This window comes from Gossypium raimondii, chromosome 6 (genome assembly GCF_025698545.1).
Source record: "Gossypium raimondii isolate GPD5lz chromosome 6, ASM2569854v1, whole genome shotgun sequence".
Taxonomy (NCBI): domain Eukaryota; kingdom Viridiplantae; phylum Streptophyta; class Magnoliopsida; order Malvales; family Malvaceae; genus Gossypium; species Gossypium raimondii.
In genome coordinates, this window is record NC_068570.1 from 58,329,949 (window position 1) to 58,349,385 (window position 19,437).

Here is a 19,437-nt window from a genome sequence, read left to right on the forward strand (position 1 = left end):
AGTTTAAACCGAAAATGGAGTTGAACAGAAACATTTCATTGGATCAGGCCGTGTGGTCGTAGGAACAAATCCAAAGGAAGGCAGGCAGGGCTTTGGCCCTTGGTAAAAGGATTATATTGCAATTTTAGACCCCTTAAAAACTATCAATTCAATTTAATCTTTTTATCATAAAAATTTTAGAGTCGCGACAATTTATATATTTATCTCGACCCTAATAAAGAATTCTTGGCTTTGCTCTTACATGGTAGCATATATTTGATGCCATTTAGGGCTTGGGTTCAAATTTTACCTTAGGAAATGAGGACCATTTCCTTGTGGCCATGTGCACAACTCAATCCAGTGAGACACTCTCACTTTATGAATTTGTGCTTCTTTCGATGGAGTCGATTTGGGACAATATTAGATGTATTGAGAGATCTAACAACTCTTAACAGACGGCACTTTGAAGATTTTTTTCGAAAGAATCAGAAATCCCTCGAGGTCAATTAATTTAACATAAATTTAGTTCAAAACGAAAAAAAAAAAAATTGGGTGATGCCTGTTGAAGTAAGTTGGAGGCCTGGGAAGTATAACTAGCATTCTGATCAGAAGACTGAGAGTTCATGGATGTTTGGCTCATCATCTCATCCTTCTTCATCTGTACAACAACAATATATGTATACTTAAACGTCAAATATAAAGACAACCCGCAAAAATTTTACTCATGTATAACATTTACACCCGAGTCTAAGTAACATAAGATCATATAAGAAATATAGAGATATTGTTACCTGAGCTTGATCAGCCATTTCTTCAACCTTGTCTGTAATATTCTGAGGTGTACTTTGGCTTGACATTCTTTATTTAATCAAAGTTTAATTATCAAATTTATTTAGTCTTAATCAATCTCTTAAGTGATAATAAAAAACAAATTTATAGCCAACAAATGCACCCTATTTTTATCACTGGTGATCTCAATTCAAGCTTTCATCAGCACTTGGCAAATCGTAATTAATTCAGATTCAACCTTTCATACAACAATAGAAGAAGAAATTGCTTGGTCAACAGAGACCCATCGGCCAGTTAGCCTACACACTCTAATTCACTTTTCTTTTCACTGTTACAATTGAATCTAAATATATATTTCATAACTGATTTTAATCTCACCGTTAAAGTAACTATACTCACAAATCGCAACTACTATTATTATTAATTTCACGGTATCCAAAATTACCTTTTTAACTTTGTAACGTGCCCAAGTAATAATGGCATGGTGTTCTACATAAGATGGTTTCTATTTAAAACTTTAGTACTAACAGTATAGGACGGATGAAGCGTACAAATTTACAACGATAAAAACATAGCAACGAATCAGCTTTAACAATGTCAAAACATCCTAAGTTGGCTGGCTACCTGTAAAACCCAAGTAGCTTTGGTTTTGTATATATTGGCTATTATATATACATACATTTACAACAATTTTTAATAGGACATTGAGAATTTAGAGATTATCTTTTGGTGTGAAAATTATGTCATCTTCTGATTCAAACACGGTTCGTGCTTGTGACGAAGGCAATCGGCTTACAGCGGATGATTATGTTGGCAGCATGGTTGCTGGTGCATCGATGCAGTCGATTGTTGCGGCACTACCAAAGGGTGGCGGTTTAGTCCGAGGGATAAGGAAAGTAGTGCAAGGCATCGGGGAAGGAGTGAGCAAGATTGTTCAACATACAGGTGACACTGTTAGTGTTCTTGGATTGTTGGAAGAAGAGGAAAAAGGGAAGGAAATTGATCAAGAAATTGATCAAATATTAGCCTTTGTATTATTTTGTTGTATCATATTATAAAATTTGTTATATGATCAAAATGAAATAATTATGTTTTGTATATAATATCATATTGTAAAACTGTAACGACCCAAATTTCAATACTTTTTTTGCTTCACGCTATGCACCGGGATTTGGTTGTCATCTTTAAGTTTATTTAGTTCAACCGGCACATGTAGCTTCACACCAAGAAAATGAGCGAATCCCGGTGCACAGGGCAATGTAGAGGAGATGTCTTGAAACCCGGATGGTTCCGAAAAATGGAGACAGAAGCCAAATGGGACTAATTTCTTATATCTCATTAACTAAGACTAAGTTATTGCAGATCTACATCCTGGATTTAAAGTTTTAAAGAAACCAAAACTTTTATTTTGAGGACAAGTTAATTAAGGCTAATTTCAACTATACCATATACCCCATCTACTTGTACATATGTAGTTTTTGTCTTTGTGTCTGCCATTGTTCGTTTCTCAAACTAAGAACTGATGTTTTGTTACATTCAACGAGATCCCTCGAGACACAGTTTTGTAGTAAGCCAATTGCAGACCTCATCCATCTCTTTAGGGACTGTGTAATGGCCAATCCTGAACAGTCAAATTCAGACCAAAAAAAACTTAAAAGATGTTTTTCATGATGAGATATTTTTAAAAGGCCTAAATGATTATTATTACCCTTCATAGTTTTTGAAAGTGAGATTCCAAAATCCTGCTATATTCAATGAATGAGCTGATTTTTCTCCAATTTTGTAGGGGACAACATCATCACCTGTAATAAAAGATTATAACGTGGTAATGGTTATTTGGTTGAATAAACAAGCAAAACTTTTGTCATGTTGGGATGTTAACAATGTATTTTGAGCATCTTTAGATGATATTTTTTCTGGGTAAAAGTGGAGGATCCTGTATTAGGAGTTAAATTGTATTTTGTCTTGTTTATTAAAAAAATGAGTAAATTAGTACTTCTATATTAAACCAAAGAGCAAATTAGTTATTTCAGTAAAAATTTTATCTATTTTTACTATTAATAGAAAGACTAATTTGCTCTTTGATCTAACATACAGTAGTTAATTTGTTTATTTTTTTAGTAGAACGGAAAAAATGCAATCCGATTTGTAGTTCAGGATCCTTCATAGTACTTTTACCTTTCTATTGTGTGCTATTTTTGCAATATGTCATGCTTAAACATGGAAAAAGATAATTACAGGTTCCATGGCTAAGCAAAATCGGCAAGGATGCAGCTCGCCTTGCAGCTTCATGTGATACTTGTATTTTGTTCCTTAAGCCCCTGTAAGCCAACACCTGATTAGAGTTCTCGTATGGCACTTAAGTGATACAGGTTCAGACTCTGTCATGATTTGCAACATGTATTTGGGCACAGGAATGGGGATAGATTGTTCAAGTATCCTCCAAATATTCACACTCGAACCAGAGTAACATAAGATGTCGTACCTTGAACCGGGAAGCCATCCACTAAGCCCAACAACTGCTCTAAGGTTGATAGGGTATGGGATACCATTTCCATACCTTCCTAGAGCACAAGCAGTTGCAGAGTAGAGTGCCATTGCAGCACCCATACTAAAGCCTCCAATACCCACCTTAACTGTCAAAAAGGAAGCAAACGCCAGTTTCAAAAACCAATCTATATATATATAGTGGAATGGCATGGAGAGTTTAAAATACCATCAGATGGCTCAGTTGACAAGAAGTTTGCAATATGTGCTGCTGAAGCATCTAAACCCTCCCAATCATCTGGACTTTCTTCTGAAAGCTCACCAGCATCAAACCCTGATATGCCAAGCAATTAAATAATTATGAGTGCCAAAGCATTGACATCTTCACGAACCAGGTGATAAAAGTGTCTGGCATACATGTCTGACATGTACATGGTTATATGACATTCAAGTATTCCCTTCTAAAATTTTGACCATACTCGTGTCAGATATGTACCCATGTTCAGCACTCGCACCAAGTTCGAGTAAGATAAGATAAAACCAGAGTTTCTTACATGCAGTGCAAGGAAATCCCCCTAGTAAAGCCACAGGACGAGTAGGAGCAGTTGGGCAAATCCATTTTATCTGAAATATATATATATATATATATATATATATGAAAATCATGGATGATCAAACTTGTATGTCATAGTTCAACAAATTCAACTGAGCTTTTAAGTAGGACAAAGCAATATGCAAATCAAAAACAAATTAAGTTCAAAAGTAATTTTTGAAAGCATCCTTACATTTGGAAGAGGAAGACTTTCCAAGAGCTGAGACCAACTGCAAAATAAATTAGGAACAAAAGTTTGAAGAAGTGTTGTTTATATTGTAAAAGGTAAGAAAATAGAAAGTATTTAACTGAAAAGACTATACTACTAAAGAAAAATATAATGAATATCCTTCGTGAAAAGATAAATTTTCTTATCCCAATTTGGCAGAAAAAAAACAGGTTAATTTGTGGTCCATTATCTATGAACATGGAATATACTCTTTTTTGACATTTCTAAGTCTTCCAAATTAAGCTTAAGTGCTTAACATCACATGAGACAGAAGCAGAAGAATATATATATTTATACATTGAATATTATTTCACAGCTTCACTGTTTTGCTCCATAGAACTTATTCCAATTGACAGTAAAAATAAAAAGAAAACAACTCAAACAGTGGGAAAAACACAAAATGATGTTGACATTCTCAAACAACTTTATTTGTTTTGAGATAAAATTAAATCCATAGAACAGTAAAATTTATCTGAATTCAATGAATGAAGTTGAGTTAAACAGTGATCAAAACAGCTTCACTCTACTAGATATATATATATATATATATGTATAAACTTTCGTAAAAATATCATAGAGATTTCTATATTAGGTGTCGATTATATTTTTCCTCTACTAAAAAATAGATAAATTTGTATCTGTAAATTAGATCAATGAGCAAACTAATCATTTTTATTAAAAATTTTATCTATTTCTTCTATTAAAAGCTGGAATAATTAATAGAATAACCAAACAGTGACGTGTGTGCCTTACGCTGAGATACTAATTTTTAGTCTTTAATCTAATGTATAAAGACTAATGTGCCTAGTAGAAGAAGCAAAATGCTATCTCCTCTATCTTACTTTCACCATAAACTTTCATACTAAAGTTTCAATGTATTGGTTGAGGCAATATAACAAAAGGCTAACATGCAATTACCTTGAGCCATTGTCACCAAGGCCATGAAGCCACACTATAGTAGCTTGGTGTTTACCTTTTGGTCTAACCACATATGTCCTTCCAAATTCAAATGTCCTTCTACCAGTTCTACTACCTAAAAACATTAACACCATTAATGGAGTTTTCAAGCTATTACAACGCTCTAAAAACCATTGCTAAGAACAGTACAAATGAATTCAAGAAAGCTGAAATGAGAGAAAGAAAGCATAACTAACCAGAAGCCATGGTATAATGTGAATAGCTCATGATTTTGTTGTTGTTTTTTAACAGGACTGAAAAGAAGTGATACAATGAAGAAACCCAAGGGGTATTGCCTATTTATAAGCAAATATAGGAAGGAGTGTGTGTGTGATAATGGAATAAAACAGGTGAGTACTGTGTACAACTGGCTATATATTTTTGTAGCCTAAAATTTTGCCTAGAAAACTCAAAAAAAAAAAAAAGGCATCATTGAAAAGGAAGGGTTTAAAAGAAAATAAAAAAATAAAAAAATCTTTTCCATATAGCATAGGGATCCAAGCAAGGGCAAGAGCACAAACATCCCATCCCTCCATAGAGATTTGTAACAATATAGTGAGAATCTATGCTTGTTGGGAAGTGGCTAAAAAATAAATAAAAAGCAAATCTCCCCACAGAAACAACTCAAGAGAATATTACTGAAAACAAGAAAAAAGCATTAACTATATATTTGAAATATCTTCTTTTTCTTTTTCTGAAATCATTTGTTTATGAATTCTTTGATGATTTGATTGATACCCCCATTAAGTAGAAAAAGCATAGAAGTTTCAACTTTCATAACATCCTTACAAATTTTTAGTATAATAGATATATCCTGAAAGGTATCAATGACACAAATAATAATTACATACATACATATATACATATATATATACATGTTACACATGTATAAACTATGTAGTTTCTCCATTCCTGGGATTTTATTATGTGGGAAAACACAGCAGGAAAAAAAAGCATGTGGCCTTTTTTTTTTTCCCTCTATCTCCTTTCTTGTTTGCCATTATAATATATTTGGTTTGCTGAATACTCCTAGTCCCACCATAAAAGTTTTGTTTGTTTATATATCCATGGCCAACACCATAAGTATATTAAGTCCAAGCCTTAAACTTTTTACTGTCAATGTAATGGTAAGGTAATTTATATTATAAAAAAATGAGGACTCGAATCCTATAGACAACATAACATCTATAAGCCCTAAACATAAACAATAAAACAAAGATAAAAAATACCAAAAAAATTACTATTGATTTTGAGTTGTAGACCCACCATTTTAACTGCTTTCTCATTTTCCATTCAAGTTAGTGTTTCTAGCCCATGTTATCCCGTCAGTATCCACCTAAAAATGCAGCTTTATATATATACATATATAATATATATATATATATATGCACTCCACCTTTATATCATCTTCTTGTTGTCAATTGGGTAAAAGTATCACAAAGGTATTTGTGCTAGAAGGTAAATTGTATTTTTTTCCTTTTACTTAAAAATGGTAAATTAATCCATGTACATTAGATTAAAGAGTAAATTGATCCTTTTGTTAAAAATTCATCTATTTATACAGTTAAAAACTAGGACCGATAGAATAACCAGACATTTACATATAATGTGCCACATAGTAAAAATGGATAAATTTTTAATAAAAGACTAATTTTCTCTTTTATCTAATATATAAAGACTTATTTATCTATTTATTTAGTAAAGAAGATAAAATACAATCTAACTCCATGATATTTTAGGAAAGATTAGATTCCAACTCTAAACTTTTTTTTTCCTAAGCATAAACAAACCAAACTCTATATTTAACTAGTTGACTTCAGGGGAAAAAAATTGACATGGCAGTCCATAATTGGTTAGTGTGTTAAATGGTGACATCTATTGTCTTATATAGGTCAACTTGTCAATATTTATATATTTTTCCTATTCTTTTTTGGAGAAAAAATTGAGGGAACTTTTTAATTGTCAACTCCTCCTTTACCCTACCACGACATTCATATGGGGGCAAGAATCAATTAATCAATTAGTGTGTACATACATATATACATATAGGAATGATAAAAATTTAGAGTTTAGTTGATTGATTCTTAGGGTTTATATAGCTGAAAGACAACATATGCTGCTTTGCACTACCCTTTGAGTGTAGCTTAATTTATTAATAATACAGCAGCCAATTTGTGTTTAATAAAACTATATAGTTGAAAAGTTGGAATCTTTTGAACTAAATTACAAAAAAGAAAATAGAGAATAATTACAATCTTTTTTTTCTTCTTCTACTTCATCTGCAAAGCTGGCTCCCAAAATGCAGTGAAAATGAAAGCTATAAGGATTCCATAGGAGATTTTTTTAAAAAAAATAAAAAAAAGGGTTTTCAGTTTTCACATCGTATGTTTTATCTCATTATACATAATAAATTTTATGGTTTATTCATTAATATTAAAAAAAATATTGTGGTACAAGATATAATGGATTGAGAAGACGTTTTTTGTTGAAAACCATGCAGGAACAGCTACCTATAGGGTTCACTTTATCTTTCGTGTTCAGTGAAAAAATAAAAACACATAAACTAATGAGTGAATGTGGGTTAAAGATGAACCTACATACTAGTTTATAGAGAAATATAGGCTTGGTCTCGATGCTTTTTCCTTTTTTTACTTTGATGCTGGAAAATAGAGTTGATTCTAAGCGATAAGAGTCAATCAATTAGGTTATCGAATTGTTGGTTTGGTTAATTCGATTACAAAATTATTAAAATATTAATATTAAAAATAAAAATATAGTTTAATCGTCGATTTAATTGAATGTTCTAATTTCTAATCATTTTTAGATTAATACATTGACCAATTCTTGATTCAATCAGTTTAATCTATCATTTTAATTCTAATCAAATATTATTAATTCATTTATATCGGAAATTTTAGGAAAATCAAAATCTTTTTTTTAGTGATAGATCTGTAACAATAGAAAATTGATCAATTCAATTGTTTTCTCATAATTCCTAGAGAAATAAAATAAAATTTTAATAGTTTTAGTATTCCAAACAAGGAAAAGAAAAAGAAATTGCTTAGTCTTACGTGAATAATATATAATAACAAAAGAAAATTGAATTGCATGAATAATATAATGGGGTGTTTGGTAAATAGAATTTTGGATTTTTTTAGTTGATTCGAGCACAAGTAGAGGAATTGGTAGTCAAATGGTGAATGGAGATTTGCACGAACTTGTTGAGCTAAGACCTCCAAAACAAAAAACGCTGGGACGGCCAACTCTTTTCACAGCTGATTTGGGATGAGATATGTGGAATGATATATCTAACTATGCTTGCTCAAAAATTACTCATTTTTATCATATGTATCTATTTTTTGAATACTTATTTACTCTTAATTTATTTTTAATTTATTGGTATAAAATGATTTGTTATACAACTTTATATTAATTGAAATATACTACTTGACATGTTTATTCAGAGCGTGACATAATTATCACTAACAATATATTTTACAATTATATTGATACACGTTTAATATTCACCAATTTCCACAAGGTTAATATTTACAAATAATGAAGTTAAAAAATTGTTTATTTAAATTTTAAAAATATTCACTAAATAATTTCCATAATTGATGTTTTAATTTCTTGATAATAGTGTATTATAAACAAATAAATATTTAATAATAAAATGTATTATACTCTTAATTGTCATTTTAGATATATCAATTAAGTTTTACTAATTACTTATTAATTTGTCAAATCAATTAATAGAACCAGTTTATCAAACTAATCACTGGAATCGGCAATCATCTATTAAGGCTAATGTATATATAGTTTTAGAAAACTTATTCTTCCATTAACTTTGAGTTCAGCCGTACATTATTTGATATTTTTAATTAAAATTTTAAGCTAATATTTTGTGAACCAGGGGTGAAAGCTTTGTCTTCCGTTTTGGAATCCACCCAACTCAAATCCATATCTGGTTAATGTCTTATATAAGTACCCGATACCAAAAGATAAAAAAGAAAGGAAGAAGAAGCTGGTTCCCTTTGATGCATAGGAGGGTATTATAGCTAGGGTTTCTTTTTGTCATTACTAGGAACATTTTTCGGAATAGGAAACATAATTTAATGAGTGAATGTAGGTTAAAGATCAGTGATTGAAGGGACAACTGACAAGTTATGTTTTGAATATTATATCCTTATACACCATATCACACATTTTATGATTTTCTCTGAATCTTTCTGCACACAGTCTTTCAAGTCTTTTCATCTGAAATGAATGTTTTGAATTTTAGTTTTTTGAAGGAAATTTCCTGCTAATCCATGCACGCAACTTATTTAAAGAAAATGTTAACTTATTTCTAATAATACTTAATTTTTAAGATTTACTCTTTTTTTCTAAAATAAATATGTAATTTAAGTGTCTAATATATCTATACTAATTAGTCACTTAAATTACAAAGAAACCAACTTATAAAATAAAATATATAATTATATGGATATTATGATTTTCACCATTTTAAATTAAAAAATTAAAAAAACCCCATATTTTTAACTACTAATAAATTTTAATATATTTTATTTTAATTTCCACCCACATGATGAATTGATATTGATTATGGACACTAATCCAGTTAGGTATAAATGGAATGGATACAATGAATAATAGGTTATTTTAAGTAAGTACTCAAAACTGTCAGATATTTTGATGGTATCAATACTTGAAAATGTATTGAGGCAGCTTTTTTTTTCTTTAAAAGGAATATATTAATAGGACACTTTACAAATAACAGGGTAACATATTTCCATTTTTGCAGCAACAAATTGAGAGTATATTAGGTTTGGGACACTATCAGTGTATATTTGTGGATGATTCTAAGTCCTAAAATCTCATACCAAATATTTGCCTAAAAGGCTTTCTTGGAAATTTGGTATGTACATTTGATGGACAGTAACATGTCAATAAGAACAAAGAAAGGTCCCAATTCCTAACAGATTAGGACACTGAAGTGATGTGTTTAATTTTAATGCAATTCTGGATAATCAACCTAATTAGCCTAAACCCAAACTTTACCAAACTTGATTTGACAATAAAAAAGAATCTCACTTGTTCAATCACAAACTAAAAATTTTCATTTAGTGTTGTATGTAGTAATAAAGCATATTTTGCTTTCAAAGAGAGAACACGTGTTTAAATCTTAAGAGATAATATTATTGTGAATAACCACGAACCCCAAACATAGAAAGTAAAACAGACATGAAAAATATGCAAAAAAAAAAACCCAAAAATGGCGTGAACCATATCTGAATTTATACAAACCTGAAATGATCACAACCCGAAAATGATTGGAAAGTTTCAAAACCCAAAATCAACCTGACCCATCCAATTGATAATCTAACTGAGGACTACGACAATTCCTAGCCACCTAATTAATATTTAAAAGGGAAAAAAAAAGGAAGTGCAAGAATCCGAAAGCGATTAAACCTGTAAGATTCCTTCAAAATTCAACACCAAGATGTGTAATGAAACAATGGGGACGGTAGCCATCAATTATTTGGCAATCATTGAAGTTAAACCTAAGATGATTTATAGTTCAAAAAGATGACCACCCTGAAAAACCGAAAAAATAGAGATACCATCTCCAAACAAGACCAAGGGCCAATCAAAAACCAAACATGATAGATTTTTTTTTAAACACTTGAAGGTGCAATGAACTCTATAACTGGACTTGGTTCCATCCTCTCCAATTTTATTCCAATAGGAAAAAATAAACCTGAAAGCTGCAATTAATGATGATGATCGTCGTCACCATGTCCGTCTGGAGGTCCTCCAGGGCCCACAACTTCGAGCTGCCAAACATCAACATATATAGTTAAGAAAAGCTACGATGCTTGAAAAACCATTGTACTATTGGGGTTGGAATGGTAAGAATGCTACTTGTGTTATTTTCATTTAAATTGAATTGCAGGGCAATAACCTAAGGGAATGGGATGAAATGTCTGTCAACCTTGAGGTCTCCATGTCTCACTTCAGTTATAGCACTTATGACCCTAACCTCAAACCAATTCATGTATATCTGAAAATCTGAATGTCATTGTAGTTTCAATTGCGTCCTTCAGGGACGACGGAAAAATTATAAAATATCATATAGCTCAAACATTTGTAGTTAAATCTAACAGATTGTTTATTTCTTCCATAACACCCCAGATCATTAACAACCAATTCAAATCTTTAGAGTTATTGGTGAATCCATGTATGGGCTAACAGAAATATCTAAACTGGATATGGACCCACTGAATGCAAAGAAATAGACATTTAGACATGAGCTCAAATAGATCTACTCACCACAAAATACTGTGAACAAACAGAGCATTCATGTGGCTTGCCCTTCTCCAGCCAAAACCAGACAATATCATGCTCGTCCTCTGAATTTGTTTTTTAAAACAGTCAAATGAATTTATATTAGTTCAAGCCGAATGACACAATTTTGTATATTATAGAGAAAAAGCATACAAGAAGACACACAGTTCAGACCAAGATGAGCAGAAACAGAGATTTGATGAAAGAAACATACCTCCTTCACCTCCTGGGCATCCAACTATTCTCTTGTCATAGTAGGACTTGACAACAGCAGGAGCTTCCTAAAAGCAGATAAAATCAAATGTCAAAAAATGACATCAATCAAGATTTCATAAAAGGTCAATTATTTCAGATTTCCAGTAGAAAGGTTTTAGCACCATAAAAAAGAAGCCCATACTCAAAATGATAAGTTTACAGAAGAAGATTATTAGTTAGCCACGATTTAACATAAATGCATAAAACATTGCAGTACAACAATATAGTAGATAAACATTGTGCTCAAAAAATTTTAACACATTCAGAAAATAAAACATTGAATGTAGAAACAATTTTCCTTTATCTGCATTGTCTGATATCTATAATATTCCGGCGTTTCCAGATAAGTGGTGGAACCTCAATGGAGGAAGCGAAACTAAACCAAATCATCCTAATGTCACCTAAGAATAAAATATTTTGACAGCCAGATTTTGCATTTAGATTCAACATCACCCTCCCCTAGTTCTAGTCTACTGGTGACTAGCAGCCCACCAGTGAGAGGACATGCTGACAAAAGAAAGAAAAAAGGAACCCCTTGCTTGAGGGAAACTAAATCTAAAGACTCATACAAGTTATATCAAAGTTGCTAATATTCATTACTTGAAACCAAAAAAGAATAAAGAACCAAAAGGTAACATAATTGCCAACAAATAGCTGGAAAGAAACACTAGGCAATTCCAACTGGTTAATAACATCAAAAGGCAATTTACTGATAAAATGGCCAAATAATGCACCTGGTAACATCGTTTTCTAAACATTTAGTTACATTATGAGACATCAGAATAGCAATCTAAGGACAAAAATAGTTACAGGATATATAAACATCAGTTAAAACATAAATCATTTAACTGGACAAGAAATCCAAGTAAATGAAACTATGCAGAAAATCACATACAAACAGAAAAAAGGAATGACTGCATTAAAAAATGGCAAATTTTAAGCAAAATTTTTTTAAAAAAAATTGTGTCAAAAACCATCTATCATTGCTTCTATGTAAGATGATACACGCACAGTCCAATACAAATTCTCCAATTTTTATACAATGCGAATGACATTTTGCAACCCATACTAACCTTCGTGCCAAAAGGACCAACAGGGTTGTTCACATCTTCAAGGATTTTCTTTCCCTATATAAAACAAAACAAAACAAAAAACAAAAATCAGAATGGGAATGAGAATGAGAAAGCAGTGGCCTAAAACTGAGAGAGCAGTATATTAAATGTAGCCATAATGCTTATAAAAATATAGCCAACAACTGAAGTCAATGTGTGTCTGTGTATTGGTTTAACTGACTTAGCTGACTTTTTATTCTATTATGTTCAGTTATCACCAAAACCAGTCAGTTAGTTAGTTAGTTACAATCTTCAGAACATCAGTTAAGTCGGTTTTCGACTTTTCAAAACCAAACCTAATGACCGCTCACCCCTAAATATAGTCGACAACTGAAATTGTCTATCGCAGAAATGTAACATCACATAAAAGTTCTCACATTTTAAAGACCAAATAGCAACAGTAGAGGAGGAAAAAGCAAATCACCTGAAGCTCAACCTCAAGCTCCTCGCGCTCATGACCAGTGGCGATAGGCATGACATCCTCAACCGTCTTCTTTACAGCACTAGCCGCTACACAACCAAAACCAGTCCAAAAATTAAGAACACCGGAAAAATCATTAATCAATATCGAATACGAATTCTCTTCTAATTTCCACCCACAACACCTAATAATCAAAATGATTCGTTGACAAAATCAAAATGATTCGTTGGCGAGGATCTACGGAAATTTAGGGTTACCTGACGAGGCGGAGAAGTGACGTGTGAGGAGATAGGAGAAAGGCGATGATGAAACGTTAGATTTGAATGGAAGCGGCACCGTTTTAGAAGCGGATCTGCATGGAGCTGTGGCTAGGGTTTTGAGCTGTGAAGTCAACAGCCTTCTCCACATATTTCTGAATTCTAAGATTTTAGGGTTTTAAGTGTTTCCTTATCTCAGGTGATGCCTTCGCTTCTTTTGAAAAATACCCCAAAAAATTCGTTGTTCAGTGCAAAAGGAACGGCGAAATGAGGGAAATGAGGGTTTCAAAGAAATATGGAGAGGGCTGAAGCCGGCGATGGAAGGTTAACGGTTTGCTTCTTTGGGTCAATTTTGCACGCTCCAATTTTGTTACACGTGCGAACTTTGGTGTTGGGGGGGGGGGGGGGGGAGAGAATTTTGGGGTTCTCGTGTGGTTCGGGTGATCTTGCCATGTTTAGTGGAAAATGCCGGTCCAATAATAATTCAATAATTAAATAAAATTTTATAAAAATTAATGAAAAATATGAATGTTAAAAAGGATTTCCTGATTTTTGGTTTTTTATGATTTCGGAGTAGAGTTTGGCAGGGTTAAGTTCGGGTTGGGTCAAGTAAAAAATTTAAGTTAGTTTTTTAAATTTGGGCTTTACTCAATTTGAAAAATAAGCCTACAATATTACTGAAGTTCTGCCCAGATCAAAATATTAAAGTTCGAGCTTGACCCGCCAATATTAAAATTTTTTATATTTTATCTAAAAATAAATTTTAAAAAATATAATACATCAAATATACTAAAAATAGTAAAGATATATGTTTCCCAACAAATAAAAAAATTACTTAAATAATACTAAGATGAGTGCAACTTAGCAAGCAAATACCTATAAAATAGCAGCAAAAATTATAATAAAATAGTAGTAATATAATAGTGAAATGATAGCAAAATGAAAAAATAGTGGCAAAATAGTAAAAAAATTGTAGCAAATTTTTTTTTGTAAATTCGGGCCGGTGTGGGCCTAAACTAAAAAAAGCTTACCTGAAGTCTAACCCATTTAAAAAATGGGCATTATTTTTTATTTAAGCCCATTTTTCGAGCCTATATTTTTACTCAAACACTCCCTATTTTTGGGCAAAAAATTCTAGTTCGGAATGATTCTCAATTCAAGTGGTTAAACTTTTTTTGTTTAAATAAGTATATTGTTTGGTTTTGGGTTCAACCGGTTTAATTGACTAATTTAATCTGATTCCAACAACGATACATACAAATAGTTTTTATTTTAGATTTTTTTAAAAATAAAAATATTATTAAGTTTAAATTACATTTCAAATTTAGAATATAATGGTGAATAGGAGGTGGGGCAAAATGCAGGCTTTTGGTTGGATACTTTGGTACCAAATGTAGGACCTTTGAGGCTTCAATGCATTGATTTTTGATGGGTGTATGAAATGAACAATGAATCTGGGCATTTGGAATTGGCAAAAATATTCTGCTAGATTGCTTCCTTCTTCAATTGTTGTTAAAATTGCAGGTATTTGTCCACCCTTATCTAATGGAGGACTGGATCAAACGCTTACAACTTCATTGCTGGTGGGAATTGGTTGCCAAAATATGACCTCTTCGGGCAAGTGGAAGGGGTTACTGTAGGACTCTGGGAACTAGCTCAGGACTATATGGGCTGAAATTTGGGCTATGCTGGATGGTACGTTGCTGGCATGGTAGTTGGGAATTCGAAGAATGATTGTTGGAGTGACAACAAGGAGGTGATTGAAATGTTTCTAGCTACTAATGCATTGCAAAGGATAACACTTCAGCTATGATCAGGCATATTAAAGCATCCTAACAATAGATGATGAAGTATCTATTTTAGAATATCCACCGGGAAGCCAACAGTATCGCCACAGACTTTATTACCAGGTTTGGTCTAGTTACAAATCCCATCCGAAAGCATTGAGGAGCTCATCACTAGAAATTGACTTGGTATTCATTATATTAGTTGTGACAATTTGGAGATTGAGAGTTGGTTCACCGCACTAATTATTGATATTCAGTGAAAGGGTGGTGGAGGATGGTTCAATCGAAGAGTAGAGAGTCATAGGTGGTTGAGTATGGTGATAGAGAGACAGAAAGAGAAAGCATCAATTAAGAGAGAAAGAGTATAATGAGTGTCTTGGATGGTTCTTGGGCCCCGAAGATTTTATAAAGGGTGTTGTTGGCTCCTTTATGAGGTTACGCACATAGTTGAAGAATTGAAAATTAAAGAGTTTGAACATAGTTGGACTCGACTCCATGGCAGGTAATTTATGAGGAAGGATGCTATCACTTGAGCTTTCTAGTTTGTCATGGTTTCGCCTATTTAAGGACTTGAAGGCGCTTTCACTTTATGAATTTGCAATGGCTCTTAATAAAATTGGGAGAGAAAAAAATCTGAACCGAGGACAATGCCTGACTTATGTGATGTGCCCTTCAACTAATGATTTCGTAGGGCTCTCTAACAATACCAAGGCACATCAACAAAAATAAAAGAAAATTAAAAAATTGGTCGAGTCAAGCTAGGACCTTAATTATTGAAACCCAAGCTCGTATCAAATTTTAAACAAACTTAATTTTTTAAGCCCATTTTTAAGACATGATATTTTTGTTCATAACTTCTTCAAAATCGAATAAGTCTTCGAGTTTAAACGAATAGTCCAACTTTTATATTACATATGTACTGTGATTATTGAAAAAGGATGAAAAGAACTTCGCTCACACCATTTAATTTAACGAAGAAAGTAGATACATAAATGTAAACAATGGTGGTGAACTCATTAATTTGATACATTAAATAATCCTAAAGTAAACCCCTAATTAAATGGATGAAACACATTAATTTGTAGCATAATCAATGCAAAACAAATTTAAAACATGAATTTTACAAATGATGCAATTTTCGAATACTAACCAACTTCACATCATCCACCACCGGTCCACAGAGAGAACCCGAGTTGTCATTTTTCATGGTGTAAAACGTGCTATAGAACATTATCCTGGTTCGTGTCGAGTCAGCTTTAAATCGAAGTCTCGCTTGCTTGAATCCTCCTTTGCCTTTTGAGTCATACGTGACCTTGACAGTGTTCTTGTTAGCGAATGCCTCGACCACCATGGAACCTTCGCATGCATTGTTAGCATCACCAATGGTGAAGGAAAGGACGTAGTCCCCACCAATCGTTGTCCTCACGACTTGTGAGAGGGAACTTTCTTTACCGGCAATGAGTTCAATTGCTCGCTTGCCTTCGGGGACGGTGAAGTGGTCGCTGTCGATGTACTTAACGGCTTTGAGGGAGTCGATAATCCAACCAGGTAATGGACTGTGATCATCTTCAATGTGGGGTGGAATTATGACACCTTCGGATATTGGTCCTGCGAAGATGTAAGGACCTTCTTCGAAATTTCCGTTCTTTAGTAGATTCACTGCAAATGTTGGATCAAACATGTTAGCTATCATCAAACTTTCCATCGGGGGTTGAATCAGTTCGGGTTTTAAATTTTCAAATCATTTGAGTTCGGATCAATTTTTGGTTATTTTCAGTTCAGACCATTTCAAACCTTGTCATCTTACCTTTAAGTCATTTAAGTTTACTTATTCGGATCATTTCAAATTTAGTTCATTCTAAGTTCGATTAGATAAATTCAGGCTATTAATTTTTTATAATCAAATCGAGTTTAATGGTTGTCTTTACCTCGGGTGCGTTTTGGAGGGTACAAGGTCTTCAATGCTATGGAATCAATAAGAGGGCCACAAGCAGCATCTTCCTCCACACCCGGATTATGTATCGAGATCTCAATTACAGACTCAGAAGCCTGGAATGCCCACGCATACGAATCCCATCCATTGCTACTATACATCGTCTGAATTGGGAACAAACCAAAGTCATTTTTCTCGTAGTTCGGAGAAATCGAAACATTCAACTTTTCCTCTTGTGCACATGTCCGAGCCGCACTGAAGGTTAGAGAGTAAAACATGCCTTTAATCACCTTAATCTTCTGCTTGATCAATGCCTCATTGCCTAACCTAACTGCAAAGCCTCCTTCAGGTACTATTAGCAACATGTCACCTTGTTTTTGACCTGATTTGATGTACTCAACATAGCCTGAAATTTCCCAATTCGGTATTGCTTTGGGGCTCATCACTTTAGTTCCTTTCAATTCCGATGGCTTCGGCCCATACTCAAAATTTCCATTTGGCAACAAACCTAAAAAAAATTAAAAAATTAAAAATCGAATTTTAGTTCATTTTAAGTGTGACCCTAATTTTTTATGAATCTCATGTGAGAAAGGAATGATGTTGAATGACAAATACAAATGTTATTCAATAATGTCAAGATGGTCCTACTGAGAAATGTTCTAAGGACCATCAAAGAATCTATGTTGGACCATAGCTCTTATGTTGGAAATGGTTTTAATGAAGAAACCAATTTCCCATTTAGATTCTCTTTCAAAAGGAAATGTTTTAATGCATGCACATGCACATCAATGACCAAATGTATAGTTTTTCACTTTTTACTGTATCCTAAGTTAATCCGCAATGACACGAAAATATTTAAAATATGATAGGAAATACCTGCCAAATTAGTCGTTCTAGTTGAATTTCTAGTTGAATTAACATTTAACTTAAAATTCAATGCTATATATAACGAGTAAAAAACACTTAATTTTAAAAACTCTTAAAATCTAGGCCTATGTATGGCTAAAACATGTAGGGGTCAGTTTGGTAAGATAGATGCCAAAGCTATGCATGTTATTTACTGTCAGGTTGTCGTGGAAAATGTGCCAAATCGATCTGGTTTCACGTGGATGAAGGGTGCAGCATATGTAGCATGCAATTTTATTAACTTTTGTCTTACGACAAGCTAAAATATTATACAAACTTTTGTATAATTTTTTTTTATTATGTTAGATCAAAATCAAATTAATTATTTTATTAAAAATTTCATTTATTTTTCTTAAATTTATTTTACGTTAGAGCAAGATATATATGATACATCACATGTAATTATCTGATTATCTCGTCAATCATGTTATTTTTAACAAGTAGAAATAAACGAAATTTTTATAAAAAAAGATCAATTTTTATCTAATGTATAAAGATTAATCTACTTATTTTTTTAATAAAAAAGATAAAATACAATTTAATTTTTAATACAGGGGCTTCCATAATATTATTTCTGTCTAAGAACAGTAGATGGAGGGTGATTAATGGTCTCCAACTAACATGGAAAAGGAGAAAAAAAGATGGAACTTGAGATGCATTTAATTAGGCTAAACAATACAAGATTTCAACTTCATCTTCCTCACTTGTGTGTTAAGAGTTTAAAAGAAAAAGTAATATTTCGAAGAGCCATGAAATGCGTTTCATTCTTATGAAAAATTACATAATTCTCAATCATATGATTAAAAAACGAGATAAATAATCACCACATCTCACGAATATATATCAAATCATTTTACTACATATACACACATAAAAGTAACACTCAATGAAAAAAAAAGGCAATGCAAAGAAGCTTTAGCATGGATTATAGAGAAGTGAGCTTACCATCATTGAGAGAAGAGGCTAATTGAGAAGTGGCGCAAAATAAAAACAACACCACTGCTATGATTCTCTGCATTTTTTTTAAAAAAAAGGGCCAAAACAGGGAGAGGAAAGAAAGAAAAAGGGAAGGAAAAAGTAGAGAATTTGAATGGGAAAATCATGAGGGCTAGTGTGAGGCTTTTATTTGCTTAGTTCTACAAGAAAGCCCTTACTATTTACCAAAACTACATGAATGCCATTGTATTTTATATATAGTTTAGTGATTAATTTAATATTTATTTAATCTACTAACAAGTAACAATGTATCTAATTAAAGAAAATAGGAAGTAGAAATTAGAACTCCGTGTGTTGGTCTAATGGTCATGATTTTTATCACTCCAGCTGTGGTCTGAATTCAAGTCGTGTTACTGTTAGGGTTTAATTCACCAACAAAATAGAAA

The 19,437-nt window shown here is 32.4% G+C and overlaps 3 protein-coding genes across 4 annotated transcripts; all 3 read right to left on the reverse strand.

Moving 5' to 3' along the window:
* Positions 1-2,083: 2,083 nt before the first annotated feature.
* Positions 2,084-5,408, reverse strand: LOC105774598 (uncharacterized). Of its 2 annotated transcripts, none has more exons than XM_012597142.2 (9): positions 5,231-5,394; positions 4,995-5,109; positions 4,041-4,077; positions 3,810-3,879; positions 3,485-3,589; positions 3,254-3,404; positions 3,007-3,089; positions 2,477-2,570; positions 2,084-2,389 (listed from the first exon to the last, which is right to left on the reverse strand). In XM_012597142.2, the coding sequence occupies exons 1-9, from the start codon at positions 5,259-5,261 to the stop codon at positions 2,305-2,307; spliced, it is 771 nt and encodes a 256-aa protein (XP_012452596.1). In that variant the 5' UTR covers positions 5,262-5,394; the 3' UTR covers positions 2,084-2,304. The 2 variants fall into 2 exon arrangements, 1 of the variants encoding a protein (XP_012452596.1); XR_008196708.1 differs by having other exon boundaries at positions 2,372-2,389; positions 2,947-3,089; positions 5,231-5,408.
* A 5,094-nt stretch (positions 5,409-10,502) lies between these two features.
* Positions 10,503-13,823, reverse strand: LOC105774180 (cytochrome c oxidase subunit 5b-1, mitochondrial). Its single transcript, XM_012596563.2, has 6 exons — positions 13,430-13,823; positions 13,176-13,261; positions 12,713-12,766; positions 11,599-11,665; positions 11,370-11,449; positions 10,503-10,873 (listed from the first exon to the last, which is right to left on the reverse strand). The coding sequence occupies exons 1-6, from the start codon at positions 13,578-13,580 to the stop codon at positions 10,811-10,813; spliced, it is 501 nt and encodes a 166-aa protein (XP_012452017.1). The 5' UTR covers positions 13,581-13,823; the 3' UTR covers positions 10,503-10,810.
* A 2,332-nt stretch (positions 13,824-16,155) lies between these two features.
* Positions 16,156-19,162, reverse strand: LOC105773940 (protein DUF642 L-GALACTONO-1,4-LACTONE-RESPONSIVE GENE 2). The gene is made up of 3 exons (XM_012596160.2): positions 19,001-19,162; positions 17,145-17,657; positions 16,156-16,875 (listed from the first exon to the last, which is right to left on the reverse strand). The coding sequence occupies exons 1-3, from the start codon at positions 19,071-19,073 to the stop codon at positions 16,337-16,339; spliced, it is 1,125 nt and encodes a 374-aa protein (XP_012451614.1). The 5' UTR covers positions 19,074-19,162; the 3' UTR covers positions 16,156-16,336.
* Positions 19,163-19,437: the final 275 nt, after the last annotated feature.